Source organism: Vulpes vulpes, chromosome 10 (genome assembly GCF_048418805.1).
Source record: "Vulpes vulpes isolate BD-2025 chromosome 10, VulVul3, whole genome shotgun sequence".
Taxonomy (NCBI): Eukaryota; Metazoa; Chordata; class Mammalia; order Carnivora; family Canidae; genus Vulpes; species Vulpes vulpes.
In genome coordinates, this window is record NC_132789.1 from 87,180,068 (window position 1) to 87,194,046 (window position 13,979).

General features: G+C 42.4%; 1 protein-coding gene across 2 annotated transcripts in view; it reads right to left on the reverse strand.

Moving 5' to 3' along the window:
- GATB (glutamyl-tRNA amidotransferase subunit B) overlaps positions 1–13,979 on the reverse strand; it is an 89,825-nt gene that overhangs the window by 35,366 nt on the left and 40,480 nt on the right. For both annotated transcript variants that reach the window (XM_072724825.1, XM_026016591.2), the window contains 4 exons: positions 8,366–8,479; positions 5,847–5,931; positions 5,114–5,158; positions 2,772–2,961 (listed from right to left, as the gene is read on the reverse strand). In XM_072724825.1, the coding sequence (XP_072580926.1) occupies positions 2,772–2,961; positions 5,114–5,158; positions 5,847–5,931; positions 8,366–8,479 (434 nt within the window). The remainder of the gene's footprint in view (positions 1–2,771; positions 2,962–5,113; positions 5,159–5,846; positions 5,932–8,365; positions 8,480–13,979) is intronic.

Sequence of the window (13,979 nt, forward strand, 5' to 3'; positions counted from 1 at the left end):
ATCATAAGCCAGTGCTTACCACATAATAAAATGACCAGATAAATTAAAGACTAGAGTTAAATTCTGAAGTGTTTCTTATTTGTGGGTGAGGCATGTGTGTGAGGGTGGATATGTGCTTAAATGCTTAACTGAATAAGCAATCTGAAGGTACAGAGCATGGAATCAAGGCTCTGCAAAGCACACCTCCACCACTATTTATTTAATGAATACTCCTGGGCACTCTTTAAATTGAAAGATGGTTCATTAGATTTGTGCATCTGCCCTTCTCAGCAATCTGTTGTGTTTCTGATGAAGGCAGGAAAAAACCTGAATATATCATTTTCAGGTCTCAGTAACTCAGCTTTCAATGATTACAAAGTCGTAAAGAGCTGAGGATGCCCACTTTCAGGAAAACAATTTGTCTGAATCACTCTCTTTCCACTGCTATTAAATTGTCTTTCCACTCATCCTTGAAAATCCAAGTACTAGCCCTTTAAAACACACACACACACACACACACGCATTTTTTTGTACCTAATACATTACCTGCAAGCTATAAAAATAGGCATATTTTTTAAGATATTAAAAGGTAAGTCCCTTCAAAACTGACTCAAAAATCACCTCCTTCTTTTAGTTTTTCCCTTTCATCCCAATCAAGGTAATCACTGCCTCTCTGGGTTCGCATCACACATTATGCATCTATCTCTTGCAATCTGACCCAGGGGCTGGTTAGCTGCATCATGTGTGTCTATGTATATAAATAAACTCTTGGAAAGCAAAGAAACTTTTTTTCCCCCAAATCTTCGTCCCTGAGTACCTGCTACATAGGAGATGCAAAATAAAAGTCGTGGACTGAACAGATGAAAGACAGGTTCCCCTCAACAGGACCTTAAACCATGACCCACTCATGGGGCACCCTCGGCAAACATTTATGCAAGGCCTCCTGTGAAGGACAGGTGAGGGTGCCTGGGACACAAACACGAGCATGAGAATGTCCTTGCCCTCAGAGGACTGGCTTTCCTTGAGGAGACAGATGCTCCCCACCATCACTCATATGCTTGTCGGAGGCCAAGTATGACAGTGCTAGAGTTATGCTCTCTGAAGGGAGCATATGTTTACAGACAGTGCCTTGGAGAGAAATAGCCATATTCTTGAGAGGAGTTGCTCAAAGGTCTGTTTGCCTCTCTTGCAAAGAAAGTTAATATACAAAGAAGAGCTTTTAACATCATATTTAGTGGATTCTTTTCTGAAATCACAGTCATGAGCAAAGAAATGGCCAAGAAACCTGGGTTTTCTTCACTTGCTGTCTCTGTTCACCTGGTGGAAGGCCAAATGAAGGCAGGTAAGTCACAATTTGGAAGATAAGTCCCAGCAGGTTCTGTCCCAGGCCCTCCAACCCCTGTGTAATCTGGCAGTTATCAAATGCAGGACTGGAATTTAGCATTGAGAATTCAGTTTGGGATTTGTTTCCAGTGGGCTGGAAATTCATCAGACGTAGGGAAGATAGATAGGATGAAAACTCAGTTGGGTTAAATCAGCCTAGGGAAAATGCTGGAGTCGTAAGAGGCTTCAGGTTAAAAGGTGTTCTGTCCGAAATGATGACTGACTCGCACAGTCGAAGATTTGGTGTTAAGCGCTGCTGCTGTGCCAGCCCATGCTGAGGGACAGCGAGCTAGAAGGTGACACAGTGCTTGCCTGCCAAGTGCTGAACAAGTCACACTAAGAAAGGATTAAAATCTAGCCATGTAACCATCAGACAGATATGACTAGGTGTGACGGCAGCCCATAGGAGGCAGTATGAAAACACATCTGCGCGTGCCTCATCATTACTGGTAGGAAAAGAGGAGTTTTCATAGGACACTCTCTGAAGAGTTTTCCCATTAGCTGATTTATAAAGAGAAAATCTTTCATTCTACAAATATTTGCTTGCTGACCGTGGACCAGCAATGGCAGGGCTGCTGTCACTGAAGTATATCAGTATGTACGTTCTCACATCCCTATACAGTCATTATTAATCAATTAAAATACAAAAATCCAGAGTGTGCACAGACTCTGCTGCTCCAGAAGATAAGTGCGACATTCACCCAATCCCTGAAACAGGCAGCAGCAAAACTCTCTACTTCCTCCCTAACAGACAAGCAGAAGACAACTGTGACAAAACCCTACCCTCACTGATGCTGCAGCACTTTAAAGTTGCCATGACAAAGAGAACTGCAAAGCCCTGAGCAGCTTTGAAAAGAATGGAAAATCCCTAAGCAGGTCTCAGTGGTGTCAGATTCTCTAACCGCCCCTTAAGATGCATCCTCAAGCCTCAAAGGACCGGTACTTTTAGTCAGAGTTTTCAACATTTTGTGCGGAATAAATGTTTTTCTTCTACAGTTGGAGAAACAGCTGGCTGGCTTTTGAGAACCGAACTTCCTGCCAGACCCTGTCATGGTTCAATACTGCTAGACATCTAGAAGCCCTATACATTGATTTTCTCTTGTCCTGCAGACACATGGGAAAACATTCATCCATAGCATTTGGACTGTCTTCCAGAAGCCTCCATGGCTGCTGTGAACAGCTGTTCACTTCTGCACACAAGAAATGACTGACATGAGACTCTGCTTCATGTTCTGGTTTCATGAGGAGTATTTACCATAAAGGGTAGTGAGCAAAGGTTATCACAGCTGCTGCTTCTCCGAAACATCTATAGTACAACCTGAAGCAGCTGCCTTCTCTACTCAGAGCTCACGTGGAGCAGTACCCAAACTGCTGAGCTGGGGCTGTCCGAGCCTCTGATTAATACCTACCAGTATGGTGAAGCTGTGTTCTGGTAGCATCCCATACTGTTGAACGAGCTGCTCCCGGGTCTCACTGGGGAGCTCAGGGAGCTGCTCCCGAATCCTGTCAATGTTGATCACTTGCTGTGGGTCTGCGCCAGGAGGCAAAGACGCAGTGTCATAGAGCAGCAAGGGAGGCAGGTTGGGTTCGGGCATAAACCTAGGCAGAGAGGGAATATGGTGTATGACTCAGAAGAATTAGGTTTAATAGGAAAAAAAAAAATCCAAAACAAAACCCTATCCTTGATATGAAAGTTTTGTCTCTAGATGTCACATTAAAATTCCAAATATTTTCTGGGGCGCCTGGGTGGCTCAGCTGGTTAAGTGTCTGACTTGGGCTTAGGTCATGATCTCAGGGTCCTAGGACTGAGCTCCGTGTTAGACTCCCTACTCAACAGGGAGTTTGCTTGTCCCTCTCCTTCTACCACCCCCCACCCACACTCATGCTTGCTCATGCACTGTCTCTCAATAAATAAAATCTAAAAAATAAAAATATAAGAAAGTCCAAATATTTTCTAATGTCCCAGAATATCAATTCTTCCTGTTTCTCAGGAATGAGTCTTTGTACAAGTGTACACAGCAGGTCAGGCGATCGATCACCAGACCTGCCCCTCTCTGTGCTTATAAACTATGGTGAGTGAAAAAGGTGTAACACAGGGTTGATGCTACACTGTGATTTATAACCGTGGAGAAAGTATATATTCACAAAGACATAGGCTGGGAAAATTAGGATCAAATGAGAACAATTTACTTATTAGGTAGAAAAATGACTTTTCCCCATTTAAAAATTCTTACCATTCTTAGCAGTATTTGTGAAAATAAATGAAAAGTCAAAGAAAATGAAAACTTTCTTTCTTGAGAAGTGGAATAAATAGATTTTGCCTTAAAACTATAGAGTCAAAGAGGGAAGGATGAGTAAGTGGAGCACAGGGGCTTTTTAAGACAGGGATACTACTGCCTATGACACTGTAATGGAAGATGCGTGTCATCATCCATTTGGTCAAAACTTCCAGAATGTACAACATAAAGGGTGAGCCCTGATGTAAATTATGGACTTTAGTCAATAATAAAATCTCAATTTTAGTTCGATTGTAACAAATGTACCACACTCTTTGTGGCATGTTTGTGATACATGCATTTAGTTTGAGTTTTCAACATTTCTTGGGTAATAAATGCAAATCACACAGCAGTGCAAGATGTTATTAGGGGTGCTGTGGGGGGAGGTGCAGCATCTGGTATATACCAAGGAGTACATGGGAACTCTCTGCTGTCCCACTGCATGTAATGACTTTCCCTCTGCTCCATTCCAGCATCTAACATTTCCTTTCCACTTCTACTTGTCAAAGGGCTTATGCAAAAGCAGGATAATGCAGAACAAATGGTAGCACCAAGGTGAGAGATCAGATGTACAAACAACCCAACACCTCAATTCCGAATCTGTGCTGTGAATCAGTCTGACTTCTGAGGGCATGAGAACACCAAAGGGAGGGTTCCTGAATCCTGCCTATTTATTCCATGCTGAGTAAGAAAGCAGCATAAAAGGAGTAGGGGGGCAACACTGGAGACCAAAGATGTTCTTGGGAAGAACAAACTGAACCTAGAATATTATAGTGATTAAAAGAGTCTTGACTTTGACACTCAAGAGGAGCCCTTCAGGGGAGGTTCACACTAAGGATTTAGAAGCTTCTTTCCTACATCACAATGCTACATTTGTTCCTCAGTGACAGCAAGAGCTGTGCTTTGCAAAGGAACCTGAACCGTGGGCTAATCTCAACAACTTTGTTGCTTACAACTTCAGTCTTTACAATCTGCAAAATTCAATGGGGAACAAACAAAAGGCTTAATTTACTTTAAGCCTATTCTTATTATTTGCTTTACTTCTAGATCTCATAGTAAGTCCAACTTGTTTAATTTATTGATTAAATAGTATCACCCGAGGTGTGAAGGGAAATGGCATTAACATGTGCATCTCTTTTTTCTTTCCTCTCAAGGATCTTTAGTGTGTTACTGAATTTGTAACTGAATATAAATATTCTAGGCCCCTTCTTAGCTCAATTATAACAACTCTCATGCAGGAGTGAGTCAACAATGTCTTCCAACAGCTGAAGGCACTCTGAAGTTACCAAACCAAGAAAACATTCTTTCTCTCAGGATACATGTAAAATAGGAAGTCTAGGCTTTCCGTCATGCAACAATACAAACAGAAAGTGGTTTCTAAACACTATCCAGGTCATTATGTTACTCTGCAAGTGGATTTGAAATTTGCCCCAAACCCAAAAACATAATGGTATTTTGACAAAAGGAATAACCACCTGTAGTCTTGTTTTCCTTCTTTGTCCCTCATCGGGATGGTGCACCTATGATAGTTAAACAGGAAAACGTTAAGCAAACATAGCATGCAGCATTGCCCAGCATATGTGCAAAGGGAAGTTTCCCCTACCAATAAGGGACACAGGCAAATTCAAGCTCTTCGACCTTGGAGAGATATTCACATGACTACATCAAAAAATATTAATGCAAAAGAAATATTCAGAATGATTTTTTTTTTTTTTTTAAGAGAAGAAATTGCTTCAATGTTTCTGGCTTCTAACCAGCTCAAACTCTAGTCTTTTGAGCTTCTTTCAGTTTTCTGCTAAAAGCACAAAATCCTCAAAACTCAGAGTCAGAATATTAGAGTCAAAGTTATCAAAACAAACATAAAAGGGTAACTCTATAACCACCTCTATGCTTTCTTTACCTCTAGCTTGAACTGGTAGAGCTTAAGTCTGATAGAATTTAAGGAAGTAAAAATTCTGGCCACAACGTGGTAAACTGGAAGCTATACTGGAAGTATTTATGCACAAGTCTAGTTCGGTTTTAACCTCTTACCAGCCCTTCAGGGTATAATATCCTGCGGCGTACGGTATTTTCTTCACTGTACTAGTGAGGAAAGCTTTAGTGCAGAGGAGTGAGGTACTTGCTTCAAGGTCACGTGGCGGGTGTGAGGTGAACCCAAACTGGAGCCCCACCCACCTGTGTGCAAGACGCTTGTCAATGCAAACTCACCCCAGCTTGCAGTCAAATGAGCGAGTTTCATTCAGAATTTCACGTCCGTTCTCAAGTTCGTTGATTTGTCTCTCAATTTCAGAGTCTAAGACAAACAATAATTTTGGATCATATTTTGATTTCTTTCATCCAATCAAGCAATAATTAGAACTCTTTCTCAATCTTTAAAAAAAAAAAAAAAACAAGGAAAAAAAGAGTTGTTTATAACAATCCTTCCTTTATGTGCTATCTTCTCTTCTCACTGCTGTCATAGGACAATGGTACCGGAAAGGGCCTTTTAGGAAGCTCTGCTCCCTCACTTTCTGAGAAAGCTCAGATTCACAGTGACCCAGTCCAGTTTACAGCTCTTAGCAGCAGGAGGGCTAGGAAAATATCTAGGCCAACTAACTCCAGATATAGAGTTGCTGCCTATCAAGATTTCCTATCCAGGGATGAAGGATATACTTCAAGGGGTCTGGTACCTCCTGAAATTATAAACAAAATGTGAGTGTGTGCATTTGTACATTTTTTGGAGGCAGAGTCCAGAATTTTCGTAGGGATCTATGACCCCAAATGATTAAGAGCCACTGCTTTATGCCATGTTCCCTCATTACCCAAAAAGGCACACTATGGTAATCAAAACACAGACACAACTGTTAAGCTGCTGAGAGCTGCTTTAGCCTCCCCCCAAAACTCCTCACCCCAGCATGTACCACCTTCCCTCACCCAAATCCATACTCTTTTATCCGAGCTTACAAGAAGTAGAAACACCAAAATGTGTCTTCCATCCCACCTCTCAACTCCAATGCTCTCTTTGATTGAAATCGGATAATGGCTACTAGGCATGATGTAGGGAGAAAAACAAGATAGAAAGATCATGGGCTTGGAGAATTAAGCCCATCATAGTAAATCTGTGGTTCTTCCTGTCTGAGTCAGGACACAGGAAGAATTCTGTCTTGGGGGGGGGGGGTCCTCCTTCATAAATCATTAAGAATAAATTTACTTAAAATCTTGCTGCTTTTTTTATTTTTTAAAGGTTATCATCACCAGCTATTGGAATAATGAATTCCAGAATACTTACTAACCACAGGGTGAAGTGGAACTTTCTTCCATTTGTTCCAAGCTTCTACTTCACAAAACTGGGCTGTAAGGGTATCCTTGACCCAAATCTTTCATGGCTTCATAAGCATGGACCATATCTCCTTTTACAGACAGAAGAGTCCATCGTCTTTGGTCCATTTATAGGTGGAGACCTGCCCTTACACCCCTTTCCCTTATGTAAGTTATCCTCGTGACCATGTTAGTGCCCTCTTCCTGAAAATTTGTAGACTCAAAGCATCTTCATTGAGGCTGATCATTGCAGGTTCGGGATAAGGTTTTATGTAAGACCAGAGAATCTTTTCTGCATTGTTTCCAATACTTTTCTCAACAGACCCAGCACTCTACTAAACACACAGCAATGCATTCAGCTGTCTTGTGCTCTGTGCATCCTTAAATGGTACACTTGAAACTCTATCCCATCCCTATATTCTCTCTTCCTCTCCAGACACTTTTGGTTTTAAAGAATATTTTTAGTCTTCTGAGATGTCTTCATAGTCAGCAATCTCTATGGGACTGCGTGGATGTTTATCTTGCTCAACTGTTCTATTTTAATTATTATATTTGTCAACACCTAAGTACCCCCAGCATGTACTCCAATAAGACCCAAACTCAAGGGGTGTCTAGATGGCTCAGTGGTTGAGTGTCTGACTTTGGCTCAGGTCGTGATCCCAGGGTCCAGGGATCAAGTCTGGCATCAGGCTTGAGTCCTGCTTCTCCCTCTGCCTTTGTCTCTGCTTTTCTCTGTGTCTCTCATGAGTAAATAAATAAAATCTTTTAAAAAAAAAAAGACTCAAACTTGATGATATAGCACAAAGAATCTATTAGTAAAAACAGCAAAAAGCAGAAAAACATTCTAACCAATTAAGTCAAACTATGGCCAATCTATAATAAATAAACATGATTTGATAAAGTTCACACTGGTCAGAAAGAATGTGGTAAATGGAAAAATAGAGCTACAGCATTTTGTAGATCCTCCCATTAAGAGATGGAGCCTATTTCTCCTCACCTTGAATTTGCTCTAAATCCAATTCACTTTGAATAGAACGTGTTGGGAGAGACACTAGGAGAGTTCTAGAGCTCTGGACTCGAGAAGCCTTGAGGCCTCTGCCTTCATCCCCCTGGAATGCCCCTTGGCCAAACAAGAAGGCCCAGGGTAGGCAAGCAAATGAAGAAGGACAACGTGGAGAGAAACCTAGATGACCTCTAGCACCAAGGCCTCAACTTGTGAGTTAGGTCATCATCTTAGACCTTTTGTTTCCAGTTAAGCTACCAGCTTCCAAAGCACATGAATGAGTGGAGGCAGGATCTAATCAGTAGAACTGCAAAAGCTAAAATGGTTAACAAGCCACCCCAAGCCACTGAGGTATGGGGTGGCTTATTACAAAGCAATAGGTAACTGCTACAAAAAAGGATATTAAAAGTTAACAGCTGACATTCACCTATTGCTCTGGCCAAGAACCTGGCGCTGTTCAGATTCTTCACTTCAGTTCGAACACCCAAAGGCTCTCCAGGATGATGAACAGATATATTAGCATCCACTCTCAACTGGCCCTCTGGAAGAAGAGAAAAAATACAACTCTTTAGAAATTCTTTGAGGCAACATGGTTTCTAGGCAAGCAATATCCACTTTCACTTGCTGTGGAATGTGGTCCCGAAGCACATGGCTGGTACTTCAGTCCACTTAAGAGAATTATAGTACTACGGGATCTGAGATGTGAATATATGTGTGTGCACATGTGTGTGCAGCTGCGCACATGCAGGAGAGAGGAGAAACTCTGGATATACCAGCTGGAGAAATCTAATTTCTTTTGTGCCAAATTAGAAAAACAACACTGTTAAAATGGAGAATTACTCTGTAGTTTTAGCCTGAGTTTTTATTCAGAGTGTCAGAGCTGAGCTGGGCGGGAAGGCATCAGAAATGATCATCGGATAACCCTACATAGCTCTCCAATGGAGAGTGGATTTCCAATAGTGATCCCAGGAGATCCATGAGAGTCCTTGAGAATTTGCAACTCAAGGGCAAGAGCCGGAAACCTGGGTTTGTCTCTTCCTCTTTCCTCTGGGTACTATATTAATTTCTTCCTTCTACAAGCAGGACTCTGAATCCTTCTTGATTGCTATAAGGATCTGCTGCTGCAGACAGCGCTGTTATGAAGGGGTGAGTCTGTGGAAGAACTCAGAGGGGGCCACCCCCATTCGGGGAGGATCTTCTCTGACCCAGAAAGCCCCTTTAGATTAGGAACAATAACCCCTAAGGAGACAGGTGGTTTGTGGAGAGGACTAAGAGGCTCTTGAGAGGAGAGAGAAGCAAAATCCTAAAAGACAACTAAGGAGATGAAGATAAAAAACAATCACATTTACACCCCACAAAGTAAAGTTTAAATTCTCTACGCTCCGATTTCATTTACAATTTCCAAACGGAGCAGAAGGAGAAGACAAAATGTTGGACTTTTATTTTCCTAGGTGAGTTTTTACATTTAAAAAGAACCTGCCAAACCTAAGAGTTCTGACAGGCTGAATAAATTCATTTTCCAAGATTCCACAGCAAAATCATATTAAAATAATGAAACAGGAAATTCCATGCCAAGAAAGTCCATGGTTCTGGTATCTGTTGCTCCCTATCCAAACACTTAGCTGTGGGGCTCGACCTCCTCCAAGCTTGAGACTGCTGGTCGCCACTGTCTGTCCTACTGTCTCCACTTGTTCCCTCAGAACAAAGGATGAGCTCCCCCACTGTGCAGCCCCAACGCCACCCATGCTGACTGTCAGGGCAAAGGTGCTTCCAGCTTAGAAGTTACTCTATGTCTCTAGCACGGACTCCTCAACATTTTTGACAATTTATGCTTCCCTGAATTTCAAGAAGTCCCAACTATTCCTGACATCATTAGATTCTTAGTCTGAGAAACCGGAAGTCATCTGCCCTGTTTTCTTTCCCCTCTATATCCAAACAGACAACTGGACCCTGTCAGTTCTTCTCTTCTAATGCCCCTCCTATTTGTCACCGCCTCTCTACATCCACGGCTGCCGCCCTTTCCAGAGGACTCAGAATTTCAGACCAAGTTACAGAACTGCACCCTGACTTCTACCAAAGCAACCCCTCCTTGTCCATTTAGCCAGAATATTGCTGTGACTTTCGTCCGGCTCCAATATGGTTTTCATCTTTCTCTTTTTTTGCTCAAGTGCAGGGCCGGCTCCAACTGGACCATCTCATCTCCTCCGCCTGGTATTGAAGAGCTCTCACCCGGATTTGGTTGACATGACCCACAATTTCCCACTACTCATTCCATGAGAGAACCTTCCTGCAATCAGGGGAAGGCTCTGATTTCTCTATACGAGTCCCTGCCCAGTCTGCTGGCTCCAGCACATCCTCTTCATGAGTATTACTGTCTCTTCTTCAGCCTCTGCTCATCCTTCAGGGTCCTACTGTAGTGTTACGACCTTCCCCCCAAGAAGCTCTCATCAATAAGCCTCTCTCCACTGGTGGCTCCTCTGAACTATGAGAAGAGACACAGTCAATACCACAGAATTTAACACATGACTACAGTCTATTTTGAATTAATCTTACCCTTAAGACCAGAATGGAAGGGTATGGAGGGGTGCACCCAGGTTTCCAACCTCACCCATCTTCCTGCCCCAGAGCATCATTCTTTCAGCTAATCCTCTCTCCCACATCCATCATCAACCTCACTTTCTCCACAGTACTTCCAGTAGAGACACATGCAAAAGTACCTCTCACGAAAAAAACGAAAACCCCAAACCCTAGTCCCTTGAGCCCCATTCTTCCTCCATCAGTTACTAAGCTATGGTCAATCAGCCTTCCTTTCCAGCAAATCCTCTCGAACCCGTTTTTGCTTGCTCATGGCACAGCTTGTTTCTACTATCTCACCTCCCATTTGCTCCTAACCTCTCTTGGTTTCCATCCTTGCCTCTCTGAAAATGCCTCCTCAAAGTCACCAGTGGCCTCTCTCCCGGCTGCCAAATGCAACAGACACAGGACCTGATCTGTCTTCACCTCCTTGGACACCCAAGCCGCATGCAACATACCAACTGATCTTCAATTATCTTCTTCTCTCAGCTGCTGTGATCTTATATATTCCTGGTCTCCCCTCCTACCTCCATGGACACTCTACTTCCATCTCGTTTGCTGGTGTTTGCCTTCCCATCCACTTCAGGACCCTCTTCTTGCACTCCCTCTGTAGGGGCAAGTGGTTTTAAATGCCATCAATGTGCTGATGACTCCTGAATTTCTCTCTTCTGCTCAGACCTCTACTTAGAGTCTCATACTTACCTCCACCATCTACTTGACACCTCCACCTCACAGACGCTTCACTTTCCAGAACTAAATCCTGATTTCTTCTCCATGCAGCCATTCCTATCTTCATTTTCCTAGCTGCAGTCCATAGTGCTACCTAGCTCCTCAAGATTCTTTGAAGACATCCTTCATTTCTTCCTGCCCATTAATTTCCATACCAGCCTGTTAAAAAATCCTGTTACTTCTAAACTCTACCTCGAATCTACTCATCTTAATCTCTCCATCCTTACCAACACCACTGTGTTCAAAACAGCATCATCTTTCATCTGAACCATGGCAAAAACTTCTTAACTAGTCTCTTTGTTTCTACCACCCTTACTCAACTAAAATGCACTTTCCACAGAGCAGCCAGAGTGGTTTTCTAAAACATTAGACTATGTCAATCCCTTGCTTGAAAGCCCTTCAATGACTTCCCAGTACACTTGGGATGAAATCCAAACTTCTCACTATTACTGGCAACCTATCCCTTGTCTACTTTTTTTTCAGTCTTACTTGATGCCACACACCCCTGCCTGTTATCCTTTCCCTACAGTGGCCGTGTGTTACCTATGTTACCTCAGAATATTCTAAGCTTTTCCTCATCTCAGAGACTTTGCTTTAGCTTTTCCCGAGAGCGCTCACCCCTTAGTCCTATGCTGGCCAGGGCCTTGAGTCATCCTTTAGGTCTCAAATAAATGTCACTTCCTCTGCCAGGCCCTCACTTTCCAATGTTATTCTTTATCATGGCATCCTACTTATTTCCTTAAAGCACTTACCACTTTATTAATGTATTTTATCTCCCTCATAGATATAAATTCTATGTAGCAGGAACAATAATGTCTTTTTCACTGCTATATTCAGAGTCTAGAGCTGTATCTGGCACTGAGTAACTGTTCAATAAATTAATACCTTGTTGAACAAGTCAAAACTCTGGTATTTTCCTAAGCAAAGAGTAGGCAGATTGGTTACCATCTCACCAAAAGAGCCTGATCAGTTTTAAAGTTCTGTCTGAATAGGATTAATCTACAGCTGGAATCATCTGAAAGGCCCATTCAGCTCAAAGGAAAACTTCCAACGTATGCTGAGCTCTGCTCAACCAAATCTCAATTCTTGGGAAACAACTTTTTTTTGAACTCAGGGAACCCTGGATTGGGCCTCACTTGCTTTTAAAAATGAAACCATCATTCACAATTTAGAATTTTAACTTGGATAAGGAATAAAAGCATGAATTTCGGTCTCTCCCAGAGAAGGCCATACATACTACATAATTGAGAGGAATCATTTAGTATCCTGCAGTGTTGAAAGAGAGTCCACTAGCCTGGATTCAAATATAGTACCAAACATTAACAAAAGATATTCTACCCAGTGAAGACAAAATACCTTTTAAACAAATTAAGTTAAATTGCTTCAAGTGCACAGAAGACTTACCAGTCGGGTTTACTTCAATGCATTCTGCAACACTGAGGGAGGGCCTTCATTCACACATCATGAGAATGCTATCAAACTCAATTTCTACCCTCCAGAAGCAGAGATTTGTAACAGCAAAACTAGAAAACTATACCACTGAGCACAGTGATATGGTACAGCTACATATTTTTTTTCTAAAACACATTCACACATCAGAAATATAACATCAGGACAGAAAACTGTTTCTGTAAACAGCAGGGGCCTGAGGATTTAGAGAGGTCTGTTAAGCTATCTCATTCTGATCACTGGAAGCTCTCCAGGACTTAAACAAGTTCTGACACTGACACACACACACACACACATACCCCAAATTTTACTGAATGTATTTCACAAAGCTTATTTATCCAAAATGAGTGGAGATTCTGTAAAAGCAATACTATTTATTATTGCTAATAAAAGCAGCAAACGCTTACTGAGCACTGGCTTTTTGTCAGGGCCTGTGATAAGTTTTAGTACTTTATCACGTTCATTCCCTACGATATAGCTTTAGACAAAGCCACTTAGACATCCTTCAGGCATTTCAAACTTAACACATCCAAAATGGAATTTCAGATTTTCCCACACAAAGCCATTCCTCGCCCAGTCTTCCCCATCTCAGTACACGGTGACACCACAACCAGCTGTCCCAACTCTATCTGATTTCCTTTCCTCTTCATTTTCTTCCTTTCCTCTTCCATATATCTGGGGACTCATTTTATAAATGTGGAAAGTGAAGCTCAAAGAAATCAGAATCTCTTGCCCAGGTTCTTTGGCTAGAAGAGGGTAGGATAGGGTCCCAACCCAGGTCTGGGACTGCAGAAGCCTCAGCACCCATGCTCTGCCATCTTGCTTCTCTAAGTTGTCATCTATGGCAGTTGGGACACTGTGGTGGCTGCCACTAAGAAGCAATGTGATGTAGGGCTTACAGAAAGGGCTCCCGGACTCACACACCTGAGCTCAAATCCTAGCTCAGTCACTTCTGGTGGGTCTTGGGCAAACAAGCCAATCTCTCTAAACCTCAGCTTCTTCACCTGTACAACAGGCGTAATACCACCTACCTCCCAGGAATACTGTAAGGTTTAAAACAAGATGATAAATATTTTTTTAAAAAATGCTTAGTGAGAGTGAGGGGTGCCTAGGTGGCTCAGTCAGTTAAGCATCTGACTCTTAATTTTGGCTCAGGTCACAATCTCAGGGTCCTGGGATGGAGCCCAGCATTGGGCTCCCTGCAGTGTGGGAATTCTGCTTGTCTCCTTCTCCCTCTGCCCCTCCTCTACCTCTCTCTCTTAAATAAATGAGTCTTAGCAAATAAATAA